Source organism: Passer montanus, unplaced genomic scaffold (assembly GCF_014805655.1).
Source record: "Passer montanus isolate IOZ18808 unplaced genomic scaffold, ASM1480565v1 scaffold8, whole genome shotgun sequence".
In the NCBI taxonomy this organism is placed as follows: Eukaryota; Metazoa; Chordata; class Aves; order Passeriformes; family Passeridae; genus Passer; species Passer montanus.
This window is the reverse complement of record NW_024373256.1, coordinates 14,639,777-14,665,337: the sequence shown is the minus strand read 5'-3', so window position 1 is coordinate 14,665,337 and position 25,561 is coordinate 14,639,777. Positions and strand designations below refer to the sequence as shown.

The 25,561-nt window shown below is 52.5% G+C and overlaps 1 protein-coding gene across 6 annotated transcripts in view; it reads right to left on the bottom strand.

Annotated features, from left to right (window-relative positions):
* Window positions 1-25,561, bottom strand: part of RAB11FIP3 (RAB11 family interacting protein 3) — an 81,201-nt gene that overhangs the window by 8,363 nt on the left and 47,277 nt on the right. For 3 of the 6 annotated variants that reach the window (XM_039731719.1, XM_039731721.1, XM_039731722.1), the window contains 6 exons: window positions 19,289-19,476; window positions 13,432-13,605; window positions 9,090-9,224; window positions 6,050-6,085; window positions 3,311-3,404; window positions 1,729-1,832 (listed from right to left, as the gene is read on the bottom strand). In XM_039731719.1, coding sequence (XP_039587653.1) covers window positions 1,729-1,832; window positions 3,311-3,404; window positions 6,050-6,085; window positions 9,090-9,224; window positions 13,432-13,605; window positions 19,289-19,476 — 731 coding nt within the window. Of the gene's footprint in view, window positions 1-1,728; window positions 1,833-3,310; window positions 3,405-6,049; window positions 6,086-9,089; window positions 9,225-13,431; window positions 13,606-19,288; window positions 19,477-24,091; window positions 24,338-24,851; window positions 25,160-25,561 lie in introns of those variants that run through there. The other 3 variants (XM_039731724.1, XM_039731723.1, XM_039731720.1) reach the window with 3 other exon arrangements.

The window sequence follows — 25,561 nt, the reverse complement described above, 5'->3', positions numbered from 1 at the left end:
CACAGGTTTCCCAAGTCAGATGCCTTAAGGAACACAAGCATGCTATTCAATTCCCAGCCTGGGAAAGAAGTTAATTTTTAATTATTTTTAAATGTCTTCTATGCATTAGAATTTTTTCCAAGTGCAGCCACACACATACACATCTCTCAATGGGAATCTCAGAGTCACTGAGGTTGGAAAAGACCTTTAAGAGCATCTAATCCAAAAACAAATCCCAGGGTTTGTGGTTCCACCTGCAGTAGCCATGGCAAAGAAATTCTCCTTCAGCTGTTTCCAGCAGGAAGTGGTATTGTTGCTGAGAAAAGGCAACAGCCTCAATCCTTCTTCTTTTCACTCTCTTGTGATCCCAACAAAAACCAGGGGATCTGCAGGTCACCCTTCCCTGGGTGTCAGCAGAACTGCAGATCACAGAATGCACCCCCAGCTCTGCCAGCCTGGCTCCACTATCTCAGGTTGCTCCAAGCCCTGCCCAACCCGGCCATGAGCACTTGCAGGGATGGGGCTGGGAGCTGGAAATTGTGCAGGGGCTTCTCCCAGGAGAAGGCTTTTCCCAGGAGAAGGCTTTTCCCAGGAGAAGGCTTTTCCCAGCTGATCCCACTCCTCCCCAGCACCCAGCTCACCCAGAGCCAGCTGACACTTCCGGGCCAAGCTGCTGAAGTGAAAACACTTCCCTCACTCCCAAGTTTATCAGGGCTTAGGGAAACCTTTGTTTAGGTGGCTCAGTTCCCTGACACGACTGTTACTTAACAGAATTACAGCCCTATAGATAAACTGTGCAGGGTTTATCTGCCCAGGGTAAAGCTATGCTGGGAGAGAGGAGCCTGGCAGATTAGCACACACAGGGATTACATCATGTGGGATCCAAAGGGCTGCACCCCGGCCAGGATCCAGCACGAGGCAAGCCTTGGAGCTCCAGAGATCATTTGGAAGGGGCATGTGGGGCAGGAAAACATAGTAAATATAATATAAATATAAATATAAATATAAATATAAATATAAATATAAATATAAATATAAATATAAATATAAATATAAATATAAATATAAATATAAATATAAATATAAATATAAATATAAATATAAATATAAATATAAATATAAATATAAATATAAATATAAATATAAATATAAATATAAATATAAATATAAATATAAATATAAATATAAATATAAATATATATTTTAAAAAGCCAAGACTCAGAGTTCCAGAGACCTTTTGGGAGGGACACATGGAGCAGGGAAGCACATTTGAAAAAAAAAACAAAAAACAAACCAAAAGACAAACAACAACAATAACAACAAAAACCTGTTCTGAGTGGGAAGGGAGCCACAAGGACCATAGATTCCAGCTCCTAGTCCTGCACAGCCACACCAACAATCCCACCCTGGGCATCCCTGAGATCATTGTCCAAGCACTCCTGGAGCTCTGGCAGCCTTGGAGCTGTGCCCATTCCCTGGGGAGCCTGGGCAGTGCCCAGCACCCCCTTTCCCTGAGCTCCAGCCCGACCCTCCCTGACAGAGCTCCAGCAATTAAAAAGCCATATGTAAAAATCACCAAAAGCCAAGTTCTGGAGCTCCAGAGAACTTAAGCCCATAAAACAGAAAATCTCCATGTCACTGTGCCCTGTTGGCAGCTGGGATGGAGTCAGCGTCCCTGCTGAGGGCTGTGGTTTGGGTTTGGGAAGGGAGCTGGAGCACGAGGAGGGAAGGCCCCAGGTGGGCTCTCACCTGTGCACCAGCTGCAGGTTCTCCTGCCGGAGGCGGCTGTGCTGCTCCCCGTTGGCAGCCGTGTCCTTCTCCAGCTCTGTCACCCGCTTCTCCAGGAACACCACCTGCCAGAGGGACACGGATCAGCCTCTGGGCAGCCCCAAACCCAGGCAGCCCCCACAGCACCCCCAGACTAGCAGGGTTCCCACTGCAGTTGGGCAGTCATGGCTTGATTTAAAGCATCCCTTTTAAACATCCTTCTCCACCCGGTTTCCCAGGTTCTGATGGTTCTCATGAACCAGTCTGGGGTCAAACACTTCACTCTTTCCTTCCTTCAACCCCTTCCTGATGACATCCTAAAAGGAGTCCAGAGGGAAAGATCCTGGTGGATCTCCAGAGCTCCATGGGCAGCCCTGAGGCTGGATAAGTCCCCACTGCCTGGAACAGGATGGAAATCCTGAATTTACAGATGAAGGAGGGATCAATGCCAGCTGGTGGGGAAGGAGCAGAGGTGAGGATTTTCTTCCTGTACTTGTACAGGGTTTACTCCAGTTGTATTTGCATTAATTCATTCAAATTCCATATAAAACAATCCTTGGGGAGAAGAAATGAGGAGCATGTCTAGAAAAGCCAAACCCTGGCTCTGGGAGAAGGGCAGGAGACACGGGAGTACTAAAGAGGCCATGCAGACACACAAGGCCTTTCCCAGCAGTGCCTTTTCCATCAAAGGTTTCCCAGGTCTAATGCCTTAAGGAACCCAACTATTTTATTCAACTTCCCCCTGGGAAAATGTTGATTTTTATTTATTTTTAAAGGTCTTCTCTGCATTATAATTATTTCCAAGTGCAGCCACACATAGACATTTCTCTTTCACACAGAGCTCCTCAGGACATTCATATTCCAGAGATATGTCTTGGAAAAAGCCATTTCCAAGACAATTTCAGGACTTCCTGAGTTTCAGGAGTTTCCAAGGAGTTTCAGGACTTCAGCAGACATCTATACAATCTTAGCTTCTTTCCCATACCTTCTTTACCCTTTTTTAGTTGTTTTTTTTTTTAGGAATACTCAAACAATGTTTCCTGTGCTCCTATCTTATCCTACAACTCTTTTCTTGTAAAACCCCAGGAAAACCCATCAGCACCAGCACAAAATCAACTCTACCCTGACAGCACGAGCAGAGTGTGCCGAGGAGAGGAAGTCCCTGTTTCACATTGGGTGGGTTCCCTCAGAAAAGCAGAACCTGAGAACATCTTCTTGTGTGAAGGAGAAGTGAAAATGCTGCCTGTGAACAGCCCATTCCTCCTCCCAGCACTCTGGGGGAAGCCACTGCCCCTGGAGAAGCTCCAGTGTCACCTCCTGACCCTGCAGAGCACCTGGAGCTCCTCTGCTCCTCCAAACCCTCCATGGGGAGGGCTCCCCACGTCCCATCTGCACCGGGAGGAGCTTCAGCCTCATCCTGCCTGGGAACACTGCAGGGCATTGAACCCTCATGGTAACACAGACTTTACCCTAGAACCCCTTCCTCTCAACAGCTCAGAAAAACTCAGGGCACCAGCGGGATGCTGACGGCCCAGGCTGAGGACAGGAGGGAAGGAGGCCCCACCTTGTCGGTGATGTCCTCGTCGGTGCACTCCAGGCTCTCCCGGTAGGATTCCTCCATCACCCCCACGGCCAGCGAGCTCGTCTGCTGCAGCTGCCTGAAACAGAGACAAACCACCCCGACCCACAGCAGCACCGGCATCAGCCCCAGCAGCGGCACCATGCTGACACCAGGGGACAGCCCGCCGCCTCCCGCCCTCCTCAGCCTCTCCAGGGATCCTCAGCACTGCTCTCCAGGGCTGGGTGTCCCCTCACCGCCGAGCTCTCCCGGGAAATCCAGCGCTCCAACGTGGACATGCTCCCGGGACTTCACACCGGGATCATTGCTCTTGCTCTTTGGAATGGGGAGAGATAAGAGCTCCCTCTTCCTACTTTCTTTCTCTAGCCCAGTCCCAAGGCCGTGGGTTATCCAGCAAAGGCCAGAGTACTCCCAATGCTGATAAGGCTGGGAAGAAGTGGGGTGTAAGGGGAGGGAGAGGGAAAAACCCCTCTGAGGCTGCTGTGACCCCCCAGCCCGGCTGAGCTAATGATTAACGAGGCCTGGTGACAGCGGTGTCCCCAGCTTTGTGACCAGCTAAGGGACACCCTGGGGAGGGGCTGCTCGGTGTCCCCAGCTAAGGGACACCCTGGGGAGGGGCTGCTCAGTGTCCCCAGCTAAGGGACACCCTGGGGAGGGGCTGCTCAGTGTCCCCAGCTTTGTGACCAGCTAAAGGACACTCTGGGGAGGGGCTGCTCGGTGTCCCCAGCTTTGTGACCAGCTAAAGGACACCCTGGAGAGGGGCTGCTCCCTCGGCATGGCTGTGGATCTGCCCTGGAGAGGGGGTGTGTTCCAGCCCTGGCACCCCAGGCAGAAGGAGAACACTCTGCTCTCCTGCTTTGAACAGGGAATGGATGACAAAATCACTGAGGTCTCTTTAAACCTCTGTTTTTCCCAAGAATTTGTACCATTGGCTCTTGAATTCCTCCCACTACACAGTGTGTTCATGCCAGGACTCACTAAGCACAACTGGCATTTACCAAGAGACCACAGCCTGATTTTGCATCCTCACCCTCAGTTTATATTTAGATTTTAAAGTCTCAGGCACATTTGTCATTTAAATCGTGCCAAGCACAACAGGGCTTAAGCAGCTGAGATTTCTTGGCACAAGCAGAATCCGGATAAGAAAAATGAGGAAAGAGCCCTTACCAAAATAAAATCAATTTTCTAAAAGCAAATGTTTTGGGATTATTCACTAATTACAGTATCTGCAATAAAGGATTTGCTTTGGGCTGATCTTAAGGATCTGGCTCGGCAAAACCCTGTTATCTCCCTCCTTATCACAAACCAAACCTGACTGCTCTTGAATTAACTAATATTTACACAAGCCCACACATCCCTGCCTCAGAAAAGCAAAGGGCCAGGAGGGCTCAGTCCCCCATAAGACAGGGTATATCTGTTCCCAAAAGTTTAACTCAAATCCTCCCAAAATTATCTGTGCCAGGCACGGGACAAAAATGAGTCTTAAAACAGGAAACCTGGGGACAGGCTGCTCCCCTCAGCCCTCCTTCCTGCCAGTGTTTTTAACAAAGCTCTAGAAAGTAAGATGAGTGGAAGTAGGAAATGTAATATCAAGGATCTGCTTCCTTTCCAGGAGGGGAACCGTGCCAGGGGAGATTGCTGAGCACAGGAAAAATGGAGAAGGGAAAGGTGTGAGAGCAGAGCGGGAGGAAGAGGTGCAGGGAGGCTGCTTGGGTCAGCACAGGGAGCAGAGTGTCAGGAACAGGAACATTCCCAAACTGAGCTGCCTGTTCCTCCACAGTGTCCCTGTCCTGCTGGGAAACCAGCAAGGAGAAATCCAACAATTGCAGAGGGAAATCTCCCTCCTGAGCCTGGCAGAGGCACAACAGCGAGGTAAGAGTCAGTTTATCTTTAAAATCATGATGGCACAGGAACAGGAGGGATGGGAGAGCTGGGAGAGGAGGAAAGGTGAGCACCAGGTGACACTGAGAGGAGAGGGAAGGACCCTCTGCTCCAGAGATCCACAGCAAACTCCCCAAATATATCCAATATATCCAATATCCCTGTGCAGTCAGGGGTCACAACGCCCACATGGAAAAGTTGACCGACATCACACGAGGTGGTCGTGCAGGACAGAAGACAGCATTAAACCTGGGCATAAACCAGGGCTAAACCAGGCTTAAACCATTCAACCAGAGCTACCTGCAGCCCACCCAGGTGCCCTAGAGCCCCTGACTGAGCAGGGGGAGCTGCTCCCACAAAGCCAAGTGCTGAGGGTGACATGGACTGAAGTAAAACAGGACCAAGAGCTGAGGCAGCTGGAATTTTTGGGGTGCTGGAGAATCCCTCCAGGTGGGGGTACTGACTGGTCTGGTCTTGCAGAAATTTACAGACATGGTGATACTGGGAGGGATCCCACACTGGGACATATCCCAGAGGGATGTGTCCTTCTGGGGACTCCTTCCCTCCTCCATGTGCCCCCTGCTATGGCACTGGCAGGACAGAGCGTGAGGAAAAGCCCCCTCATTTTTTCCTGGAAGGAATCAGGTTGCCAGCAGCCTCCAGCTGTGGGCACATGTGAGAAACCCCCATTCCAGAAAAAAGATCCCGGAATTAAACCCACTTTTCCCCAGCACTATGGAATATAGCCAGAAATACAACTCTCCAAGCTTATTTTGAGTTTTCCTTCCAGGGAGCTGGCAGCTCGCACAGATCAAGCAAACAACAACAGGAGTATGAGCTTACCTTGCCACCTTCTTGCTGGAAAGTCTTTTATTGGGACTGCAAAATGAAGAAAAAACAGGAAAGAGTTAGAAAAGCTGACAGTGGAGAGCCAGGGAAACAGGAAACTGCATGGAGTCCGGGGCACATCCTCTGCTCTGGCAGGGAGCCCTTGGCATGCACCCCCAAACCCCTGGAAAGGGCAGCAGAGGGGCCACTCCCGTGTTGAACAACAAGGAATAACAAAGCACATGGAATAAAGCTGGAGAAGAGCTCGCTGCCCCCTGCCACGCTCTGCTCTCCTGCTGATCCCTGCCTGAAAACTGATCCCCAAGGAAAGAGCTAAGAATAGCAGGGAGGCTGGGGGGGCTCCAGCCCCGTGCTGATGGCAGACTGAGCCACATGTCCTGCACCCCAGGGCACCTCAGGGCACCCCTGCCACCCCCAGAGCTCCCCTGGACTGGGACCAATGGCACATCCATCCTTCTGCCATGATCCCACTGGTTCATGATCCCACAGGATCCAGCTATGATCCCACTGGATCAATCCATCCTTCTGCCCTTCCACAGCCACCATCCCACTGCTGGGCTCTGGGTCACCAGGGAAGTGCTGCCTGCTCCTGGCTCAGAGGCTTCAGGAGCTCTTGGTGGTGTCCCTGTCTGCATTTTGAGCATGGCACTGCTGCAGTGGCTGGCGAGGGGGATGAACTCTCTGTCCTTCTCACAGATAACCGACAGAGATCACTCTTGGGATCCACGTCTGAGCCAGCTGCCACCATGCCACAGCGGTCAGGGATCAGTGTCACCACAGCACGAGCAGCCAAGGGCTGTGTCACCGTGTCCCACCTGCAGGGGACAGGCTGCAGGCTCTCCCTGCTGAGAAAAACCAGCCTTTTCCAGAACCAGCTCCTTGCTGAGATGTTCCTTCCAGTCTTCTGGTCCTGACTGGTGCTGGGGAAGTGGACAGGGCTTGGATCTCACTCCTCATCTTCCAGCCATGCTGGTGTCACAAGATGCCACCGGGCCACACCAAATCCTCACTCAGCAATGGCAGCGGGAACAGCTCCAATCCAAGAAGCAGCAACTGCATTCCCTGGTGCTTAGCTCAGTTTTAGGAAAAAATAACAAATAAAATCCTCTGGAAGTCCACTCCTGCCTGGAGCTGCAACATGAGTTCTTCGAAGGAGGGATTAAAAATAGCTTAGGACAATTTGCTTTGTAAAGCAACCCCAAACCTGACTGGGAGCTGTTGTCAGGGTGACCAGCCCTGGGGTCAGAGTGCATCCTCAAATCCCAGACTTCCAGGGAGCACAAGAGCTGCTGCTGGCTGGGCTTCAAGGCTGCTCGGCGCCCAAGGGGAGGAGGTCAGGCCCTGGTGTTTGCCAGGAATTGTAAGGAATGGCCCCAGCACTGGGGGGAAAATATTTTCCTCTGGAAAAAGCTCCTGGGGAAGCGACGGCACCTGCAGCGTCCAAAGGCTGAGACACCAGCAAGGGCACTGGAACAAAACAGAGGCACAAAGCACTTCATGCCAGGCTCCTGGAGGAGTCTTCCCTGCTTTCCCATGCTGTGGGCTCAGGAAGCAGCACCCCAATGCTGGGAGCAAGCTCCCCTGTTTATTCCAAGGATAAAACACTGTCTCTGTGCCTGCAGTTCTTACGAGTGAGGCTGTTCTGGGGTGCTCTGGGCTTCATCCCAGCTGCCAGAATCCCCTGGAGGAGGTGTCTTCAGGCTTGTCTCAGATTTTGGTCCAGTTCCTGCTGCTCCAGGATTTGTCCCCTGCTCCAAGGGCCTCAGGTCAGTGGTGATGCAGTGGTGATGCAGGTCCTGCATGTCCCACACGCTGCACAGGACATCTCCCATCCACACCACACAAAGAGGGGGCACTGCCCCTTCCACAAAGGCCCTTGGAACATATTCCCAGTAAATCTGTACTTGGGAAACCCTGAACACAGATGGAGGAATTGCACCTACTCACAGGGCAAATCAAAGCCTGTGGAATTCCCACCATGACCATGGGACAGAGAAGCTCCACAGGAAACCCCACCCATCACAGGAGGCTCTGAGGTGTTAGCTCAGCTTTGCAGGCAGATGTGGTGGAGAAAACTTGAAGTGGAGTGGGACTTCCAGGGAAAACCAGTGTTCTCCTTAATACCTGCATAACCTGAGACCCATCACTGACCCTCAAGGCCTCCAATAGCAAAGACAACTATTTAGCCAAGAAAAACAAAGGGAGAGACCTTTTTTTCATTAAAAAGAATGAAACTGAAGCTCCTGTTTTCCAGTTCTCCTCCCATAGACCAGGAGAGCTCCCAGATCACACTGTCCATGCAAAGGACACACAGAGACCAAGAACATGACCAAAACCCAGGTCTGAATAGCCACAATAGCCACGAGAAGAAAGATTTATCACCAATGCCACCATCCTTCCACCCAAAGGGCATCACCCAGCTCTGAATGAACAAATCAATGGGCAGCAATCCCTCTCCACTTGTCAGACAACACATCCAGCTGCTGCCTGGGAGACCTCCAAAACTCCACTCAAAACCTCCTGATGTTCCTGGTGTCTGTCACGTCTCCCCAGCCCATGGTGACCGGGGTGGGGAGGCTGTGGGTGAAGCTGGGTGAGACAAGATTTTACTGCTCCCGAGCCTTGTGGAGCAGGCTGATGCCTTCAGGCTGTTCCTGCAGCAGGAGGATGGGCTGTCCCTGCCCCTCCAGGCTGCCCTGGCACACCACTCCCAGTCTTTCCTTGGTGACAGAAATACTGTACACGGCCAGCTCGCTGCTCCCGTGGAACCCACCATGCACAGGCATGCAAAGGGCAGGGAATGCTCTCCTTGTCTGCCAGCCCCCTGCCTGCATTAAAGGCACCTCCTGCTCACCCTCCTCGAGCTCCCCAGCACCTCAAGCACCTGCAGAGGCTCCTGTGGCTGGGTGAAACTCATCCCTTTCTCCCTCCAGTTATCCAGTTATCCCAGAGAGGGAAAAGCTGTGCCAGACAAGGAGAGCCTTCCCAGCCAGAACATCCTTCCCAGCTGGGATGGCCATGCACGCCCCGTTACCTATTCATTTCAAGATCATTCAGGCGAGCAGAAAGATCCTCGAGGCGGTTGATTTGTTTGTGGCACTGGCTACAGTAAAACTCAAAAGCTTCATCTGCGAGAATGCTGTGCAGTTTCGCAGCGAGCGGATTGGTGCTAGAGAGATCACAAGGTCATGTCAGCACAGAGGGCACAGCGAGAGCTGCAGCCGTGGCTTCCACAAGCTGAGGGTACCTCAAGGTAGGGGAAGTTTGGGTGGGAGCTAAGAAATTTGAATTAAAATCTCAGGGCAGGTTGGGTTGCCTCCCACCATGGTTTTCGAAGCTAAATTAAAGCCAATGTGGGGCTGCTTATAATAATATATGGATAATTTCTAATTTAGAATAGTGTATAACAATATGTATCTAATTGATAATTTGTAATTGCTCAATAGAATTTATATAGTTGATAATTAGCAACACTTACACCACTCTCCTCCCAGAGACTCCCAGGAGCTGAGCTTGGCCCACATTTCCAAACCCCTGGGCCAATCTCAATCCCCAAGAGCCCAGGGCAGGTGAGGTAAGTGCTTCCCACAAACCTACACCACTGCAAAGTTTATTTTCCACCAAGGCTTTTCCAGGCAATCTGTCTCAGGAGGCTCCTGGTTTGCCTCAGTAAGTGCAGAATGAACTTGCACACTGCAGGACTGGGTGCTGTGAGCCAGGGCTGAATCTAAGGGGGGTTTAGGCTGGATTTTAGGAAAAGGTTCCTTCCTCAGAGGGTGCTGGGCACTGCCCAGGCTCCCCAGGGAATGGGCATAGCCCTGAGGCTGCCAGAGCTCCAGGAGTGCTTGGACAATGCTCAGGCACAGGGTGGGACTGCTGGGGGGTCTGTGCAGGGCCAGGAGCTGGGCTGGATGATCCTGGTGGGTCTATTCCCACTCAGGATATTGTGGGATTCTCTGATCCTTTGGCCAGTGTCCCACTTTTCAATGGGATGCTTTAAAAGCAGAGCAGCTGTGCTGCTGCAGACCTGCTTTAGGAATGCACAGAGTCAGATTTTCACTGCAAACAGCTTTTAAGCCAAGATGAAATGGACAGGTGCAGTTTAACACCTCACTTCCCCAAAGCACAGCCCAGAGGAGCCAAGCAGCAGTGCTGTGCTCCTGCAGGGAATGCCATTTGGGAAGGGCCTTGGGGGGCTGTAGAACTTTCACAGCTTGGGAAGCTGGGATACACTTCCTCATGATTTGGGCAGGACAGAGGGGATTCTCAGCATAAATGGTTTGTGTTCATTTGGGGCCAGACTCCACAAATCCTTCCTGTAGGCCAGTGTGCTTCTGGAAGCCACGGATGTGAATCAAAGAAAGGTTAAATAGTGAAAAACCCAAGCAGTTCCATAAGAGAGACAGGTAAAGGTGTGAGCAAACACAAGCAAGATAACCCCAACAGGCATCAGGAAGGGGCAGTGAATCCTGGGATACACAAACACACCAGAAACTCGTGGTCCAGGGCATCCTGAGGGTGCCCTGGCTCAGCCCCCAGCCCAGGGTCAGGCCTGGACTCTGTGCTGTCTGTACAGTATTTCCCAGCCCCCTCAGACAGGCTGGACACCAGCAAACACCAAATTATCATCTCTTCCATTCATGAAAAAAAAAAAATTACATTGAAAACCATTCCCCCTGCCTCTCAGGGCAGGTTTGGCCCCAGGATAATCTTTCCCAGGGGCAGACAGGTTGGTGGCTCAGGGTTTGTGCAGGGAAGAGGTGACAGCAGCTGTGTGGCACCTGGGGGAAGGGATGTCCCTTTTCTGGGTGCTCTTGGGTGCATTCCCTTCCCAGGTGGTGCAGCCTGGGTCAGGTGGGAACCCAAATTTAACCAGCATTAATCACCATGAGAAGAGAAGTGTGGAGAGAAGCCCCAGGCCAGCCTGGCAGCTCCTGGGGTGTGTGCAGATCCTCGTGGCCTCCGGCTGCCCTGGCTCCCTGCCTCTGGAGTGGGTGAGAGCTCAGCCCTGGGCTGTCCCCACCCACTCCAGGGTGCTGATGGGTCCCCTTCAGCTCAGCAGATTCTGTGGCTCCACAATACAGAGCCTCCCTGTGCCTCCCTCCATCTCCTGGAGCAACATTTGTCTTCCCCAGGTCCTTGGTGCTTCCTGGTGGCTGGGATGGGCACAAGGAGCTTTCCCCTTTATTTCCCACTGACACCTGCAAAGAGGCTTTTCCTACTGGATGGATATGCAAGGGAAGACTCAAGAGGAGAGACCATAAATAAACATAAAAAGACAGGGCAGGGAAGCACTGCACCCCACAGTGCTCCCTGAAGGCTCTTGGGGTTTGTGTTCATCTTCTGGAGTTGTGGCAGGAGAACTTCTAGAAAATATTCCCATTTAGAGACTCCTGTAGTGTGGAAAGGGTCTGTGATGATGTGGCCCTTTACAAGAGATGCTGGTTTTGTACTCAAAATACAGCCAAAAAACCCATTCAGCCTGAACCAGGGACAGCCTGTGTCCCCTCAGGTGTGTTTAAACACACTGGGGCTGCTCAGACATGGAATTATTTGGGTGGGAAAGGACCTTAAAGCTCATCCTCCCCCACCCCCTGCCATGGCAGGGACACCTCCCACTGTCTCGGGCTGCTCCAAGCCCTGCCCAGCCTGGCCTTGGACACTGCCAGGGATCCAGGGGCAGCCACAGCTGCTCTGGGCACCCTGTGCCAGGGCCTGCCCACCCTCACAGGGAACAATTCCTGCCCAATATCCCATCCAGCCCTGCCCTCTGGCAGTGGGAGCCATTCCCTGTGTCCTGTCCCTTCCTATCCAAAGTCAGAAGAGCTGCACAGACTCAGGGAATGTTTAGGGCAGGACTTCACACACAGAGCAATAATCCAAGGGGAGGCTAGACCTGAGAGGCACGAGGAAATCCTTCGGCTCCAACAGCCCCACATTCCTGACTCCAGAGGATTTGCAGGGTTTATCTCCAGCCTCCCTCCCCAGCAAGCCCCAACAGAGAGTCTCCAGCACAAACCACCACAACCTGTGTGGCCACGTGCCCAGTGAGCCCCTCCCAGCAGAGGGAAGATGGGATAAGGGGTGGATCAGATCCAGAGACAGAGCAAAGGAGAGATGGTGCCCTGGCACAGCAAGATTGGAACACTGCGAGCGTGGGCAAACTGGGAGCTCTGGCCTGATGTTAAAGGAAAAGTTCAAGAGATTGAAAAGCTCCTTTAGCTGAGTATTTTCTTGCCAGGAGCCCTCTGGATGAGGCTGGCAGCTCATCCTCAAGGAAAAATGAACACCAAAGATGGGTTTTAATCAGAGTTCTTCCTGTGCCACAGCACCAGCACAGCCAGCCCTACATTCCTGCATGGAGCAAGCCAAGGACAAGCATGGATCAGAGACTGTGCAGGGTATCCAGTGCTGGAGCACTGCTTTCCTAAAGGGAAACATTGGGAATTCTTTACAGCAACTCTCCTATTTGCCATTAAAACCTCCTACATTGCTGCTGCACCAGCCAAAAAGAAATGAGCCCTGACCTGCTCTTCCCTACCAGCCCTGTGCAACCAGAATTGCCCCAACTCTGTGAAGGGGTTTGGGAAGCTGGGAGAAAACAAGAAGATGGGGAAAAAAAAGTTTTGAGAAGTTTACATGGCTACAAAAAGGCACAAATGTGTAATTCCAAAGAGAAAGAAGTATATTTTTGTCTTTAGCAGTGGCTGGCAGGGAACATTCCTGCCCTGTGCAGAGATGTGCTTCCAATGGAGGAACACATTCCCAGTGTCACCTGTCTTCCCAGACACTTTGTGGGCTGCAGCACTGATGATGTTCCAGCTTTTACTGATTTTCTTTAGAAAGTAAGTATTGATGGTGTGTGTACCACCATACCAGCTCCTCAGCCCACCCTGCTTGGGCTGGAAAATTGACTTTTTCCTGGTTTCAGATCCTGAAGCAAGGAGGAAATGCTACAGCCTGCTTCCTGCTCTACATATCCCTAGAGAAGGAATGCTGCTGCAGCTCATGCAAATCCAACCAAACATTGCATCAAAGCCCAAAAAAATAAAAGAGAAAAAAACCATTAGAGTCATCCTGCAGGATCAAGGGTAAAGCTGCAGGTGGTTTTCTCTCCTGGAAGGTTCAGTGAGGAGCCACATCCCTAGAAGGAGTGGGAATGTGACACTGGAAATGCAGACAGCTCTTCCACCTCCTGCTGGGTGTTACAGGATGGGCACTGACCAGGGAAAGGAACCACTGAGGGAGGGATTCCTCCTCCACTTCCAAGCCCCTTATCCCACTGGATCCAGTCTGCCAGGCCCCCTGGCTGGCAAATCCCAAAGAAACCCCCATCCCACAGAGCACAGTGAAGCAGCACCAGGGCTGGGCATTACCTGGGAGAGAGGAAGGAGGAGCTGCCAAAGCTGCTTTCCCCATTGCACAAAGGGTCTGGGAACAGGTCGGCCTCGTTGCCCTCCCCGTAGTCCTCGAAGTGCTCCTCGCCGCTGATGACGGTGACGATGGAGTGGCTGAGCTCGGAGCCCAGGGCCAGCTCGTGGGGATGGGATCTGTGGGAACACACAGGCAGGGCTTACAGAGGGCTCACAGCAGCCTCTCCATTGCGTCCAGGACATCCTCCTTCTGGTCTGTGGGGTTTCGACTTGGTCGGGTAGTGATGGATTCTGTGACAAGCTGCTGGAAGCTCCCCCCACGTCCAGCAGAGCCCATCCCTGGAAGCTCCCCCCACGTCCAGCAGAGCCCATCCCTGGAAGCTCCCCCCATGTCCAGCAGAGCCCATCCCTGGAAGTTTTCCCCAAGCCTCTCCATTGCGTCCAGGACATCCTCCTTCTGGTCTGTGGGGTTTGGACTCGGTCGGGTAGTGATGGATTCTGTGACAAGCCCCTGGAAGCTCCCCCCACGTCCAGCAGAGCCCATCCCTGGAAGCTCCCCCCACGTCCAGCAGAGCCCATCCCTGGAAGCTCCCCCCACGTCCAGCAGAGCCCATCCCTGGAAGCTCCCCCCATGTCCAGCAGAGCCCATCCCTGGAAGTTTTCCCCATGTCCAGCAGAGCCCATCCCTGGAAGTTTTCCCCACGTCCAGCAGAGCCCATCCCTGGAAGCTCCCCCCACGTCCAGCAGAGCCCATCCCTGGTGGCTCCAAGATGGACCTGCTGCTGGCTGAGGTTGGGCCCACCAGGAATGGTGGTGGCACCTCTGGGATAACAGATTTGAGAGGGAAAACACAAAAAAGGGATGGGGCAGCTGAACTGAGTGCAGAGAAGAGTGGGGTGAGGGCACTGGAGAGGATCAGCTCTGGAGGGCAGGAGAGGGGCAAGAGCTGCTCTGGGCACCAGAGCTGAGACTGCCCCGAGGTTCCTGGGATGACCGTGGGATCCTGTGGGAAGCCCATGGGGAGGCAGCTGTGTCCCAGCAGCCCAGGGAGGGCAGGAGGTGCAGAGATGCACCTGCAGCCCCTGCAGGAGCCCAGGCCTGGAGCAGGGGGTGCCCGACAGGGGCTGTGAGCCCGTGGGAAGCTGTGCTGGGACAGGGTCCTGGCAGGGACCTGCAGACCCAGGGAAAGGAGCCCATGCTGGAGCAGGGTCCTGGTGGGACCTGTGGCCCTGTGGAGGACCCAGGCTGTGCCCGAAGGAGTGACCCCATGGCAGAGTGACACACGGGGCAGCAGTTCCTGGAGAACCCATGGCATGGACTCAGGCTGGAGAGGTTCATGGAGAGCTGGCTCCTGTGCAAGGGACCCCACACTGGGGCAGGGGGGGACTCTGGCTGCACTCCCTGAGCAGTGGCTGGAACAATTTGTGATGAACTGACCACAACCTCCACTCCCATCTCCCTGTGCCACTGGGGGGAAGGAGGGGGAACTGGAAAGGAGGGATGATGGGGGGTAAATAATTTTCTAAGGTCTGATTTTACTTCTCATTATCCTGCTCTGATTTTGTCAGGAATAAATTCAATTAATATCCCCAATTCAAGTCTGTTTTGCCCATGATGGTATTTGATGAGTGATTTCTCCCTGTCCTTAACCCATGAACCCTTTGTTATGTTTTCTTTTCCTGTCCATCTCTGGAGGGCAGGGATGGAGCAGCTTTGGTGGCTTCCTGGTGTCCAGCCAGGGTCAACCCACCCCACCAAGTGAGTGATGGCTGAGTTTTGCCCATTTTGGCAATTTTGCCCATTTTGGCAGAGTAGGACAGGACAGAAAAAACCCAGGCACCACTGGGAGGTTTATGGTGATTTTTTTCCCCCCAATAAACCAAGTTTTTCCACTGGCAGCTGCAACACAGGATTTGGGGACACTCAGACTTGCAGAACAGTGTCCACGGTTGGTGACAAGGCCTGGCTTGACTAAAATACCAATTTTTGTGACTGGCATGGCAGAGAAAGAGCTGGGCATGTCCCAGCCCTATCCGAAATGCTGTGAGTTCCACAGAAGCCCGTGCCAGGCTCACACTTGCTTGTTGCTGCCTAATCCTCTCAAGGCTTTAACCCCTTAACCCCGGGGGACTGGTGCTGGGGAGGGTCCAGGCAGCTGGGACAGACCCCAGCAAGACAAAGGAGCCCTTCCCCTGCTCCTGCTGGGAAAACCCTTTGTGTGACAATCCTGGAGTGGGGAATGCTGCTCCATGTGTTTTTAACACCAGAGTTGCAGCGTGTTAAGACTCAGTGCAAACCCTGAACACACCCAGCACAGCTGCTGGGATGTCCCTTGCTCCAGGGGGGACACAGCTCAGCACAGAGTCACTGTCCCTGGAAGAGCCTTTCCATTGCATGGAGACACAGAATCCTGGAATGGTTTGGGCTGGAAGGACCTTAAAGCTCATCCCATTCCAGCCCCTGCCATGGCAGGGACACCTTCCACTGTCCCAGGCTGCTCCAAGCCCTGCCCAGCCTGGCCTTGGGCACTGCCAGGGATCCAGGGGCAGCCACAGCTGCTCTGGGCACCCTGTGCCAGGGTCCCCCCAACAAGCCAAGCCCCCTTTCCAGCCCAGGACTATGGAAGTTTTCAAATTAAGCTGGAGAAAAGGAAGGAGGGATTTGCAATAACTGGGCTGTGAAAGTGGACACAGGGCTGTGAGCCACAGCTCTGTGTTTTGGGGGGGTTTAACAACATTCTGCTCTCCAAAATTCTAGGCTAAAAATCATAATAATATTGCTTTATTACAGAAATTGGTATTGGCTATGCCCTTATCTCCATGCACTGGCTAGGAGAGGGAAATGGGGTATGAGCAGATTGCTGGACTAAACCAGAAAGAAAAAAAGATTACAGATAAGCCATTTATGACAAAAAACCTGCTCCATCTGAAGGATTTGCCCTTATCCCGCTAATAAAAACAAGTCAACCCTCCAGATCTCTATTTAACCACAAATAAATCCAGCCCAGATTGTGGGCATCTGCACACACTCCTCCTGCCCTTGAGAAGCACCAGTATTCCACAGTGGGATCCACTGGAACCCATCCATCCCTGTGGTGAGTCAGACCCTCACCAAAAGCAGTGGAAATCTCTCCAGGAATAGAAGCCAGGGGGTGGAATTGTTAATTCAGAAGCAAAACCCAAGCCCAGAACTCTAAATTTGGGGTTGTGGTTTGATAAGTGCTGTACAGAAGCAGATCTGATCAGGCACCTGGAAACCCTCAACCTGGGCAGTAAATTATATTTCCTATTCCCATCTCGAGGCTCAGGCAGCTTCAAGATCCAGAGTCCAACTAATCTTCACTACACACAGCCTAAACAAGCTTTAAGCTCAAACCATTTCAGGTATGTTGAGCTCTGAGGGCTCCTAGAAGTGATGCTGAAGCTCTGATTCAGCCCAGCAGCTGCACTGGGGGGGCTGTACTCCCTGGCTGTCCCTGGGCACCAGAGGGCTCCTCCTGTGTGGGGTCTGATGGTACCAAAACCAGCCCTCAGCACTCCCACAGGTTCCATTTCTAAGCTTTCAAATCTATACATCAAACTAAGTTTCTGGCTGCCTGGAATTTGCACACATTTAACAATCTGGGAACAGGTCCCACTGTGCTTGGACAGAGCATCCAAAGGACATCTGACCTTCCCAAGCCCACAGCTGGGGTAACAGGGAATCACAGAATGGTTTGGGTTGAAAGGGCCTTAAAGCCCCCACCAGGGACACCTCCCACTGTCCCAGGTTGCTCCAAGCCCTGCCCAGCCTGGCCTTGGGCACTGCCAGGGATCCAGGGGCAGCCACAGCTGCTCTGGGCACCCTGTGCCAGGGCCTGCCCACCCTCACAGGGAACAATTCCTGCCCAATATCCCATCCAGCCCTGCCCTCTGGCAGTGGGAGCCATTCCCTGTGTCCTGTCCCTCCATGCCTTGTCCCCAGTCCCTCTGCAGCTCTCCTGGAGCCCCTTCAGGCCCTGGCAGGGGCTCTGAGGTGTCCCTGGAGCCTTCTCCTCTGCAGGTGAGCACCCCCAGCTCTGCCAGCCTGGCTCCAGAGCAGAGGGGCCCCAGTCCCTGGAGCATCCCCGTGGCCTCCTCTGGACTCCAACAATCCCATCCTTCCTGTCCTGCTGCCCACACAGTTGGCAGGCATGGCGAACAAGCTGATCTCCAAACCCCGTTTCCCCAGCAGTTCTGTACCTACAGGCAGGTGAATCCGAGGCAGGCTGCCTTCCCCAGCGGGCGGGAGCGCACACAGGCTGCCATGACCCTGCAGGGACCTGTGCTGCTGGCTCACAGGGAGCTCACAGCTGATTAGCTCCCAATTTAACTGTCACTGAGCCCTCTTTGGTGAGAAGAGCCCAGCTGGATAATCCCATTTCTGCTCTAATCCACAGCACCCTTTCAGCCCCAGGCCCAGCCATGCTCGCTGCCTCTCTGACGACCCCAGATGGGATTTTGGGGTGGGAGGGAAGCTTGGAGCTCCCAAAAAGCAGTGGGAGCTGTAAGCACTCCCTGGAGCACCAACCCTGGGCCTTCTGTTTTGGGACAAACCTCATCCTGTGTGTTACAGACATTAAGCAAAGACGATTCCAGAGGTTTTGGTGTAGATTGGTGTTCTTGGGGCACTAACCTGGCACTGGCACAGATTTTCCAGGGAAGCTGTGGCTGCCCCAATCCTGGATGTGTCCAGGATGGGGCTCGGAGAAACCTGGTCTAGCTGAAGGTGTCCCTGCCCATGGCAGAGGGTGGAATGGGATAAGCTTTAAGGTCCCTTTCAACACAAATCATTCTGTGAGTCTGATCCTAAAGGACTTCTTCCCTGCCTTTCTGCCTGCCAGCATCCCAGTTTCACCCCAAACCCCACTTTTCCTCCAAAAATGGGGTGGGCCCAGGAGCAGTTTCGCCAGCAGCGGTTCAGACCCAGGGAAGGAGATCTTGGCTCACATTTCTGTGCTCCAGGCAGAGGTTTCAAACCAGTTATTACAGGAGGTGGTTGCACATCAAAGGGCACACGCATGTTTTTAGGGAAAACAAAAATAGAACAAGTTCCCCTCCTGACTGGAAAATTATATGTTGTGTTTCTGGCTTAAGTGATAGATTAAAAACTGCAAGTCTTTCAGGTGTTTGGATCACCTGAGAAGTTATTTTAGAGGTTAAAGATGCTAATGAGGGTACAGAAGATCTCCCAAGGCAAGCAACGATTAACTCAAAGAGATTGCCAGGCCGGGCTCCAAACCAGCCTACACAAACCAGCCTAATTATTCTCGTTATTCTTCCAGAAGAGCTATTTTGGTCTTGCACGTTGTTACAAACACAAAATGATGCCTCGGGTTTTAGCTTTTATATTTTTCAGATTCTGTGCTGCTTTAGTGTGTGGGTCTGGGATTTATATTAGGGGATAGTAAGCTCTCTTCACAGAGTAGGGAGACAAAACAATTCCTTCTCTAGCTGGGCACCAAGGACGAATGATCCAAATTTCAGGCCCAAGAGCATAAACAACTGACTGAAGACAGAAAAACAAGGAGGATGGGACTTCATGGGCTAAAGCTGTAATTGGACAATTAACTCCAATATGCAAAAGGACCAAAACTTATACAAGTGAGAGACCCTGTGAGTGGTCACGCATTTTGTGACCATTTTGGTTCATCTTGGGTGTAGCCCTGGCTGGGCTCTCGTGCTGCCCAAGGTGGATCCATTGAGGCGTCCTTATAAATCCCTACTTTATTCTTTAACCCTGTCTAGTCTCTATTCTAGGTCAGCCTTCACAAAGCATCAAAAGAACAACCCAAGTTCCACTCGGTGTGGAAGCCAGGCCCCGTGTGGGGGCTCCTCCTCACCCATGCTCCGGCTCCTCGATGGGATCGGTGAATTCCGAGTGCACGGTGGAGTCGATGGCGCTGTCGGTCTCCACCTCGTCGTGCATCTCGTGCTGGACCAGGGTGCTGGTGTCCTCATCCGTGAAGGTCTCGCACTCGCTGTAGGTGCTCTCCGAGCCCATGTACGCACTGTCAGTCACCTCATTTGCCTGGTGAAAAAACACACACGAGAAGCAAAACTGTAAGATCCTACAGCTTCGTGGGTTTGGGGCAGAGCAGGACAAAATGGATGAGGGAATTTTGGCTGTGTTGCATTTCTGAGCACAGGAATCCAACCTCTGGAATCATCCCAGGCCCAGGTGCTGCTCTGTGGGCACCACAGGGTGCACCTCAGCCTTTGCAGGGCCTGGGAAGCAGATCACAGAAACAGGACGAAATAAGAGTTGGAGGGAGGTTTTGTTGTGAGCCAGGATGGATTTGGCCAGGGCAGAAGGGATTACCCACTGCTGACTCAGCAGTTCCCATGACTGCTGCTTTCTCTCACCCCATTCCAAGAGGACATGTTATCATTAATCTGAATTCCCTGCAAAAACCACCATTCAAAACTCCAACTAGCCCTTGGAGCACCTTTTTTTTTGGTCCTTTCTGGTAAAATCTTCCATCCCTCAACAGCAAATAAACTGTTTCGAAATCTTCATTACAGCTTCTGATTTGCACGGACTCAAATCCCCACACTTCAGCTGGACCAGCATCTCAAATCTATCACTGAGCAGGCTCAGGGAAAGCAGCAGGGTTTGTGTTTTAAGAGACTGTGACAGAGCAAGGAGAACTGTGTTTTCCAGTTCTGCACTCCAGGCAGGTTCAGCGTCAGTCCTGCCTGTTTGCTGCCACACACAGGAGGGACAATCCCTTCTGATCCTGATCTCTGGAGAACCATGGGAGCAGCAGCAGAAATCCCAAAAAGCCAAAGCTCTTGTTACCCCTAGCAGTGCCAGCCCCTCTCCTAAGATCTGGGGATTTCCCCAGCACGCCTCAGAGCAAATCAAGGAATTTTGGGACTGCCAGTGCTGGTGCTGAGCTCCAGCTGATCCCCTGTCACCAGAGGGGCTGGGCAGAGGGGTGGGAGCCCTCCTGCCAGGTCTCCAGGTGAAGAGCTGCCCATGGAAAGCCATCTGCTCCTCCTGAAGTTCACCTGGTGGGATCCCACAGGCTCAGCTGCCCCTCCAGCACAGCAGCAGAGCAAAACAGCAGCAGTTTGAATGCAGGCACGACTGAAGTAAAACCCTGTTCTCCTGCCAGGGCATACAGAACAGCTTTCAGGGCTTTTTCCAAGGATTTTGCAGAAAATCACATTTCTCCAACCATCGTATTCAAAAAACCATGGAGTGGTTTGGGTTGGAAGGGACTTTAGAGCCCGTCTCGTTCCACTCCCTGCCTATTCCACTACCCCAGGGTGCTCCAAGCCCCACCCAGCCTGGCCTTGGACACTTCCAGGGGCAAAAAGGGATAGAAAACGCTGAAGGGCTGCAGAGAGAGCTGATAACAGCAATTCCCACTCCATGTGGCCACTGGGAGCAGCCAAGTGACTCAGTCCAGCCCTGCTTTGCTCTGCCAGCCCCTGTGCCCACAACACTCAGCAGGATGGACACAGTCCTGCTCCTCTTGGAAGCCTGGCTCAGCCTGCACCTGGCTTGTGGACACCAGCACCTCCAGGACACCTCCCTGAAGCTAAACTCAACACAAACCTGCCCAGAGCTGCAGTCTGAAGTAAGGGGCTGCTCCAGTGAACTCCACCAGGGCACAGCCTGTGCCTGTCTTGCAGAGAGAAACAAAAGCCTCTAAAGCCCCCACCCACTTAAAAAAGCACAAATCCACCAAAACCACTTACACACCTAAAGCTGGGACTTGTTTAAGTGCTTTACTGGATTTATCTGCACTTTCTAGAAACACCATTAATGCTCCAGCAGGAGGGACAAGGGGAAGCAGAGGTTTGACCTGCCTTGGCTTGGTCACGGACAGAGAGAGCCCAAGAGGTGACAGCAGCCACCCCCAGCTGCACATTCCCCTCCCTTCTGCCTGTTTGAAAAAGATTTCATGCCAAACTGGAAAGAATTTTGCTTGCACACTACAAAATAAAGGTTGCTTTTTAAATTCCAACCCGGCCCCCCTCCTTCTCACTGGAAAAGCTTACATTTAAGCATAGGTTGAAGTATTATAATGAGCAAACTGAAGTATTATAATAAGCACAGAGTAAAGACAACTACTGAAAGAAGCCAAAAACCTCCAATTCACAAGTAATTTGTTTAGAAACCCTGCTGTGGTTACTGCTGACCCTCTCAACATGAACCAGCCAGGAGCTGAACAGTGCCCTTAGATGTTGGGACAAGAGGACCTTCAAGGTCCCTTCCAACCCAAACCATTCCATGACTCTATGATTTCTCTATCAAATTGTTCCAAAACAATTCCCACTTATTGGTGGGAAATACACACATGGACAGGCTGGATTTGGGAGCAACATTTTGGAGTAGAAGAAGCCACTGGGACAGCACATCAATCATTGTCCCTCAGCCAAACCAAAGATATGCATCAATTTATTACTTAAAAATTGTATTTTTCCTTTGTGATACCAGCCTAGATGAGGTTTCAAAAGCAAGAGAGCCCTGTTAAAATTAAACCTGTGTGGACAATGAGTTAAGAAGCAGCTGAAACTGTAAACAAAGTCCTTCCCCTGAGCACGAGCGTGGAGAACTTTGCTGCACATTTCAGCACAGAATCAGTAACTAAACCCCAAGAAGAGATGCCAGGAGGAGATAGGCAAACCAAGGGGGTTCAGGTATTGCCAAATGCCTGACACAGCTGAATCTCTGTCCCTGGGCAAGTGTGTGGGTACAGAAAGTTCTTATTTATGGCCTCATGAGCAGCTGGTTTGTGCACTGACCCTTCAAACCCCCCTGCCCCAGATCTCCTTCAGCCAGCTTTCCCTTCCTGTGAGCAGAAAATAAACTTTTTTCCAGCTAAAAAATGCCAAATACACACTTTAAAAACATCCATGGGCTCAGCACAGCCAGGCTGGGCTACACCAACCCCAGATGACTTGTCAGGAACATCAGTGCCACATTCAGAGCAGAGCTGGTGTCAGCAATATCAGTGCATTTTGATTTTTTATCAAATAAAACACACCCTGAGGTGCTTCAGGCAAACCTCAGACACTAAAACTGGGACTCAGGCACACGCAGAGTTCTGAGCTGGAACAGGATCAGGGTTTGGTGGAGGCTCCCAATCCCAAATCCAGCTCCTCCAGCAGGTATTTCCCTAGAGCCACACCTGGCTGACAGGACATGGGCCACCCAGAGGCATCTCTGCCTGCTCAGGGAAGCTCCAGGGATCTGAGAGCCCAGGTGAGCATTCCTGCTTCTAAAAGGAAATAAATGGTGAAGTCAGCACTGGGATGATGTCACGTGCCCTGATGAGACAGGTGAGGTGCCTTTAGGAGCTTTCTCCAGCAGCAGCTCATCCATCCTGGGCATCTGATGACATCTGGGAGTAAAGATTACTTAATTAGAAGCTGTAGAGTGCTGTAAAACCATATGGATTTTAAAAGAAGCTGCTGCAGTGTGAGGAGAGGCACTCTTGGGAATCACCTGCAAGGTCCAGGCAGGGACAGAAGGTTCAGCACAAGCTCTGCCAAGGCGTTGCCTTGGAAAGGAGGGCAAAGTCTGGCTCCCAGGGAGGTTCCTTCCAGGCAGGGCTGTCCCTGGAGCTGTCCTGGCATCCCAAAGCTCTGCTGTCCTTGAACACAAGCACTCGGAAGGTTGGGAGGGGAGGTGAATGACAAGGAAAAGGAAAAACAACTCTGTTTTGTCAGCAGTGCGAGCCTGTTTCTGAAGAATCCAGCCCTGGCTTTGCACAGGATGCAGAGGAGATAGATCAGCTACAAAAATCCCCCTCCAAGGACACCCTGTGGCCCTGACAGTGGTGACAGTGCCAGGCTGGGAGCCAGGGAGAAGGGACACAGTTGTGCTTATAGTCCCACATTAATGGAGCTGGCCCCAAAGCCCTGGAACACCCCAGGGCAGCTCAGCCTCCGGAATGCCACTTTGGGGACTGCCACCCCTGGGTCCCAGTATTGCCCTCTTCCCACACACCCAGGCCGTGCCAGCTTTTCAGGGAAGCCAGGGAGCCTCTGCTCAGTCCTGGGTGAAGGCAGCTTGCACAGCTCAGCCCCTGGAGTTGGGGTTGTTACACTCCATCAAGGCTGGGCAAGAGAAACGTGCTGCATCTGTTGGAGCAAACTGAAAACTCACCCAGCCCAAAACCAAACCCCAAACCAACTCACAAAACAAAACACCGCAGCTGGCAGGCTGTCCCCAGCACCCCAAAAAACAGCAGGCACTGTCCCTGCTGGTCCAGCTCCCCAGGGAGAGCCAGCCAGAGAGGAGTGTGAAGTTACACCACAGCCCACGGAGTCACAGAATTGTGGAATGGTTTGGGTTAGAAGGGACATTAAAGTTCTGCCCAGGCTGCTCCAAGCCCCATCCAGCCTGGCCTTGGGCACTGCCAGGGATCCAGGGGCAGCCACAGCTGCTCTGGGCACCCTGTGCCAGGGCCTGCCCACCCTCACAGGGAACAATTCCTTCCCAATATCCCATCTAAATCTTTCCTCTTTAAATCTAAACCATTTCCATGTAAAAAATCAGGTGGATCTGCCCATGTAACAAGTCAGGTGCATTCCCAACCTGCCCCTTCCCAGCACCTCTGGGGCTGAGCCCAGTCCCTCTGGAAATCCAACCCCTCCTCACTTTGTGTCAGCCCGCAAAAACCCACCTGTGGAGACATCCTGGCCAGAGCCAGAGCCGGCTCCGGGAGCTGCTTCTGCGGGGCAGGAGGGAGGCAAAGTCCAGGGGAGCCGGGAGGCTTAAGGAGCAAGCCAGAGTCCCAACAGAGTGCCTTTTGTTCCCGGGCTGCCGATAAGGAGCAGGAGCTCGGGCACCCTTCCCTCACCCTTCCCTGCCGGTGAGCGCAGCCTCCTCCCGCTCCCCTGGGTTCCAAAATAAGAGCTCGTTTTGGGAGCCCCGCTCCAGGTGCTCACACTTCCCAGGAATCCATCCCAAATAAAAAAGGTTGAATCTGAAAGCGACCTGTCGAGGTTTATCTCGGCCTTCCTGGTGTTTCTGGTGAATAATTAAGCGTTAAGTGACAAATTCCTTCCTTATAGCCAGGAACCGAGGGATGCATTAAGCTGGGATTGCTCACCAGGGGCAGGTCAGCAGCACTTTTGGTGACTCAGAGGGTGGTCTCTGGCAGCAGTGACAATGCTGACCCCAAAGAAGGTTATAAACACCCAGTGCCAGCCTGCCCGAGCTCTGAGCTGAAGTGTCCCCGCAAAGAGGAGCCCAGCCCTGAGGGAGAGCTGATCCATGGCATCTTCCCCTCTCCATGGCACTGGAGGCCTCGGCACCGCTCGCACCCACAAGTTCTGAGGGTTTCCTCAGGTTTTCTATTTCCCCTCCGCAGAAACCACACGTACATCGAGCTTCCTCAGCGCTGCCTACCCAGCACAAACACACAGATTTCCTTCCATTACCTTCCCAAAGCAGGTCCTCCCCTTTCCTCTGGGTTCTTCTCGCTGTGCTGTGCCACATCGCTCCTGAGGCGCGGAGCTGGGAGCAGAGGGCAGTGCCCGCAGCGCTGCCCGCAGTGTCCCTACCCCGACAGGAGCTGACCTCCTGAGCCCAGCCCAGCCCAGATTCCTGCTCCGAGCACGGCAGGAAGGAGTTACGCTTTAACCCGAGCTCTGCCTGGACCTGCTCCTCCACACAGCGGGTCACAGCCCCTGAGCTCCTCTGCTCGCGCCTCAGGACCTCAGAGAACATCTGAACTCCCCTGAGAGCCCAAAATCAGACACTGAAACGAATTAGGAAACCCCAGCCCCTGCCTTTTTACTTCTCAAACTCTTACTGAGACACCTCTTGCACTGCTGCCCCCTCACCTCCAGCCCTCCCGTGTTCCACAGCACAGTTCCCACGTTCCCAATCTCACACACTCTGCTTGTGGTTCAAGATAAGGCTCCAAGGACTTTGTTTTCCAAACTCCTTCCAGCCTATTTCCTACAGGGCAAACACTACAACTCAGATCTTTTCTGACCAGCAGAGAAATTTCTCACCATAGCCCTGCACCTGGGTCCTGCCTTCAGGGACATCCCTGTCCATTCACACTCCCACCCTTCCCTTTACACAGTTCGGAGTCTACACAATAAATTAATTTTCTTGGTATTTTCAGGCTTTAAGATATCAA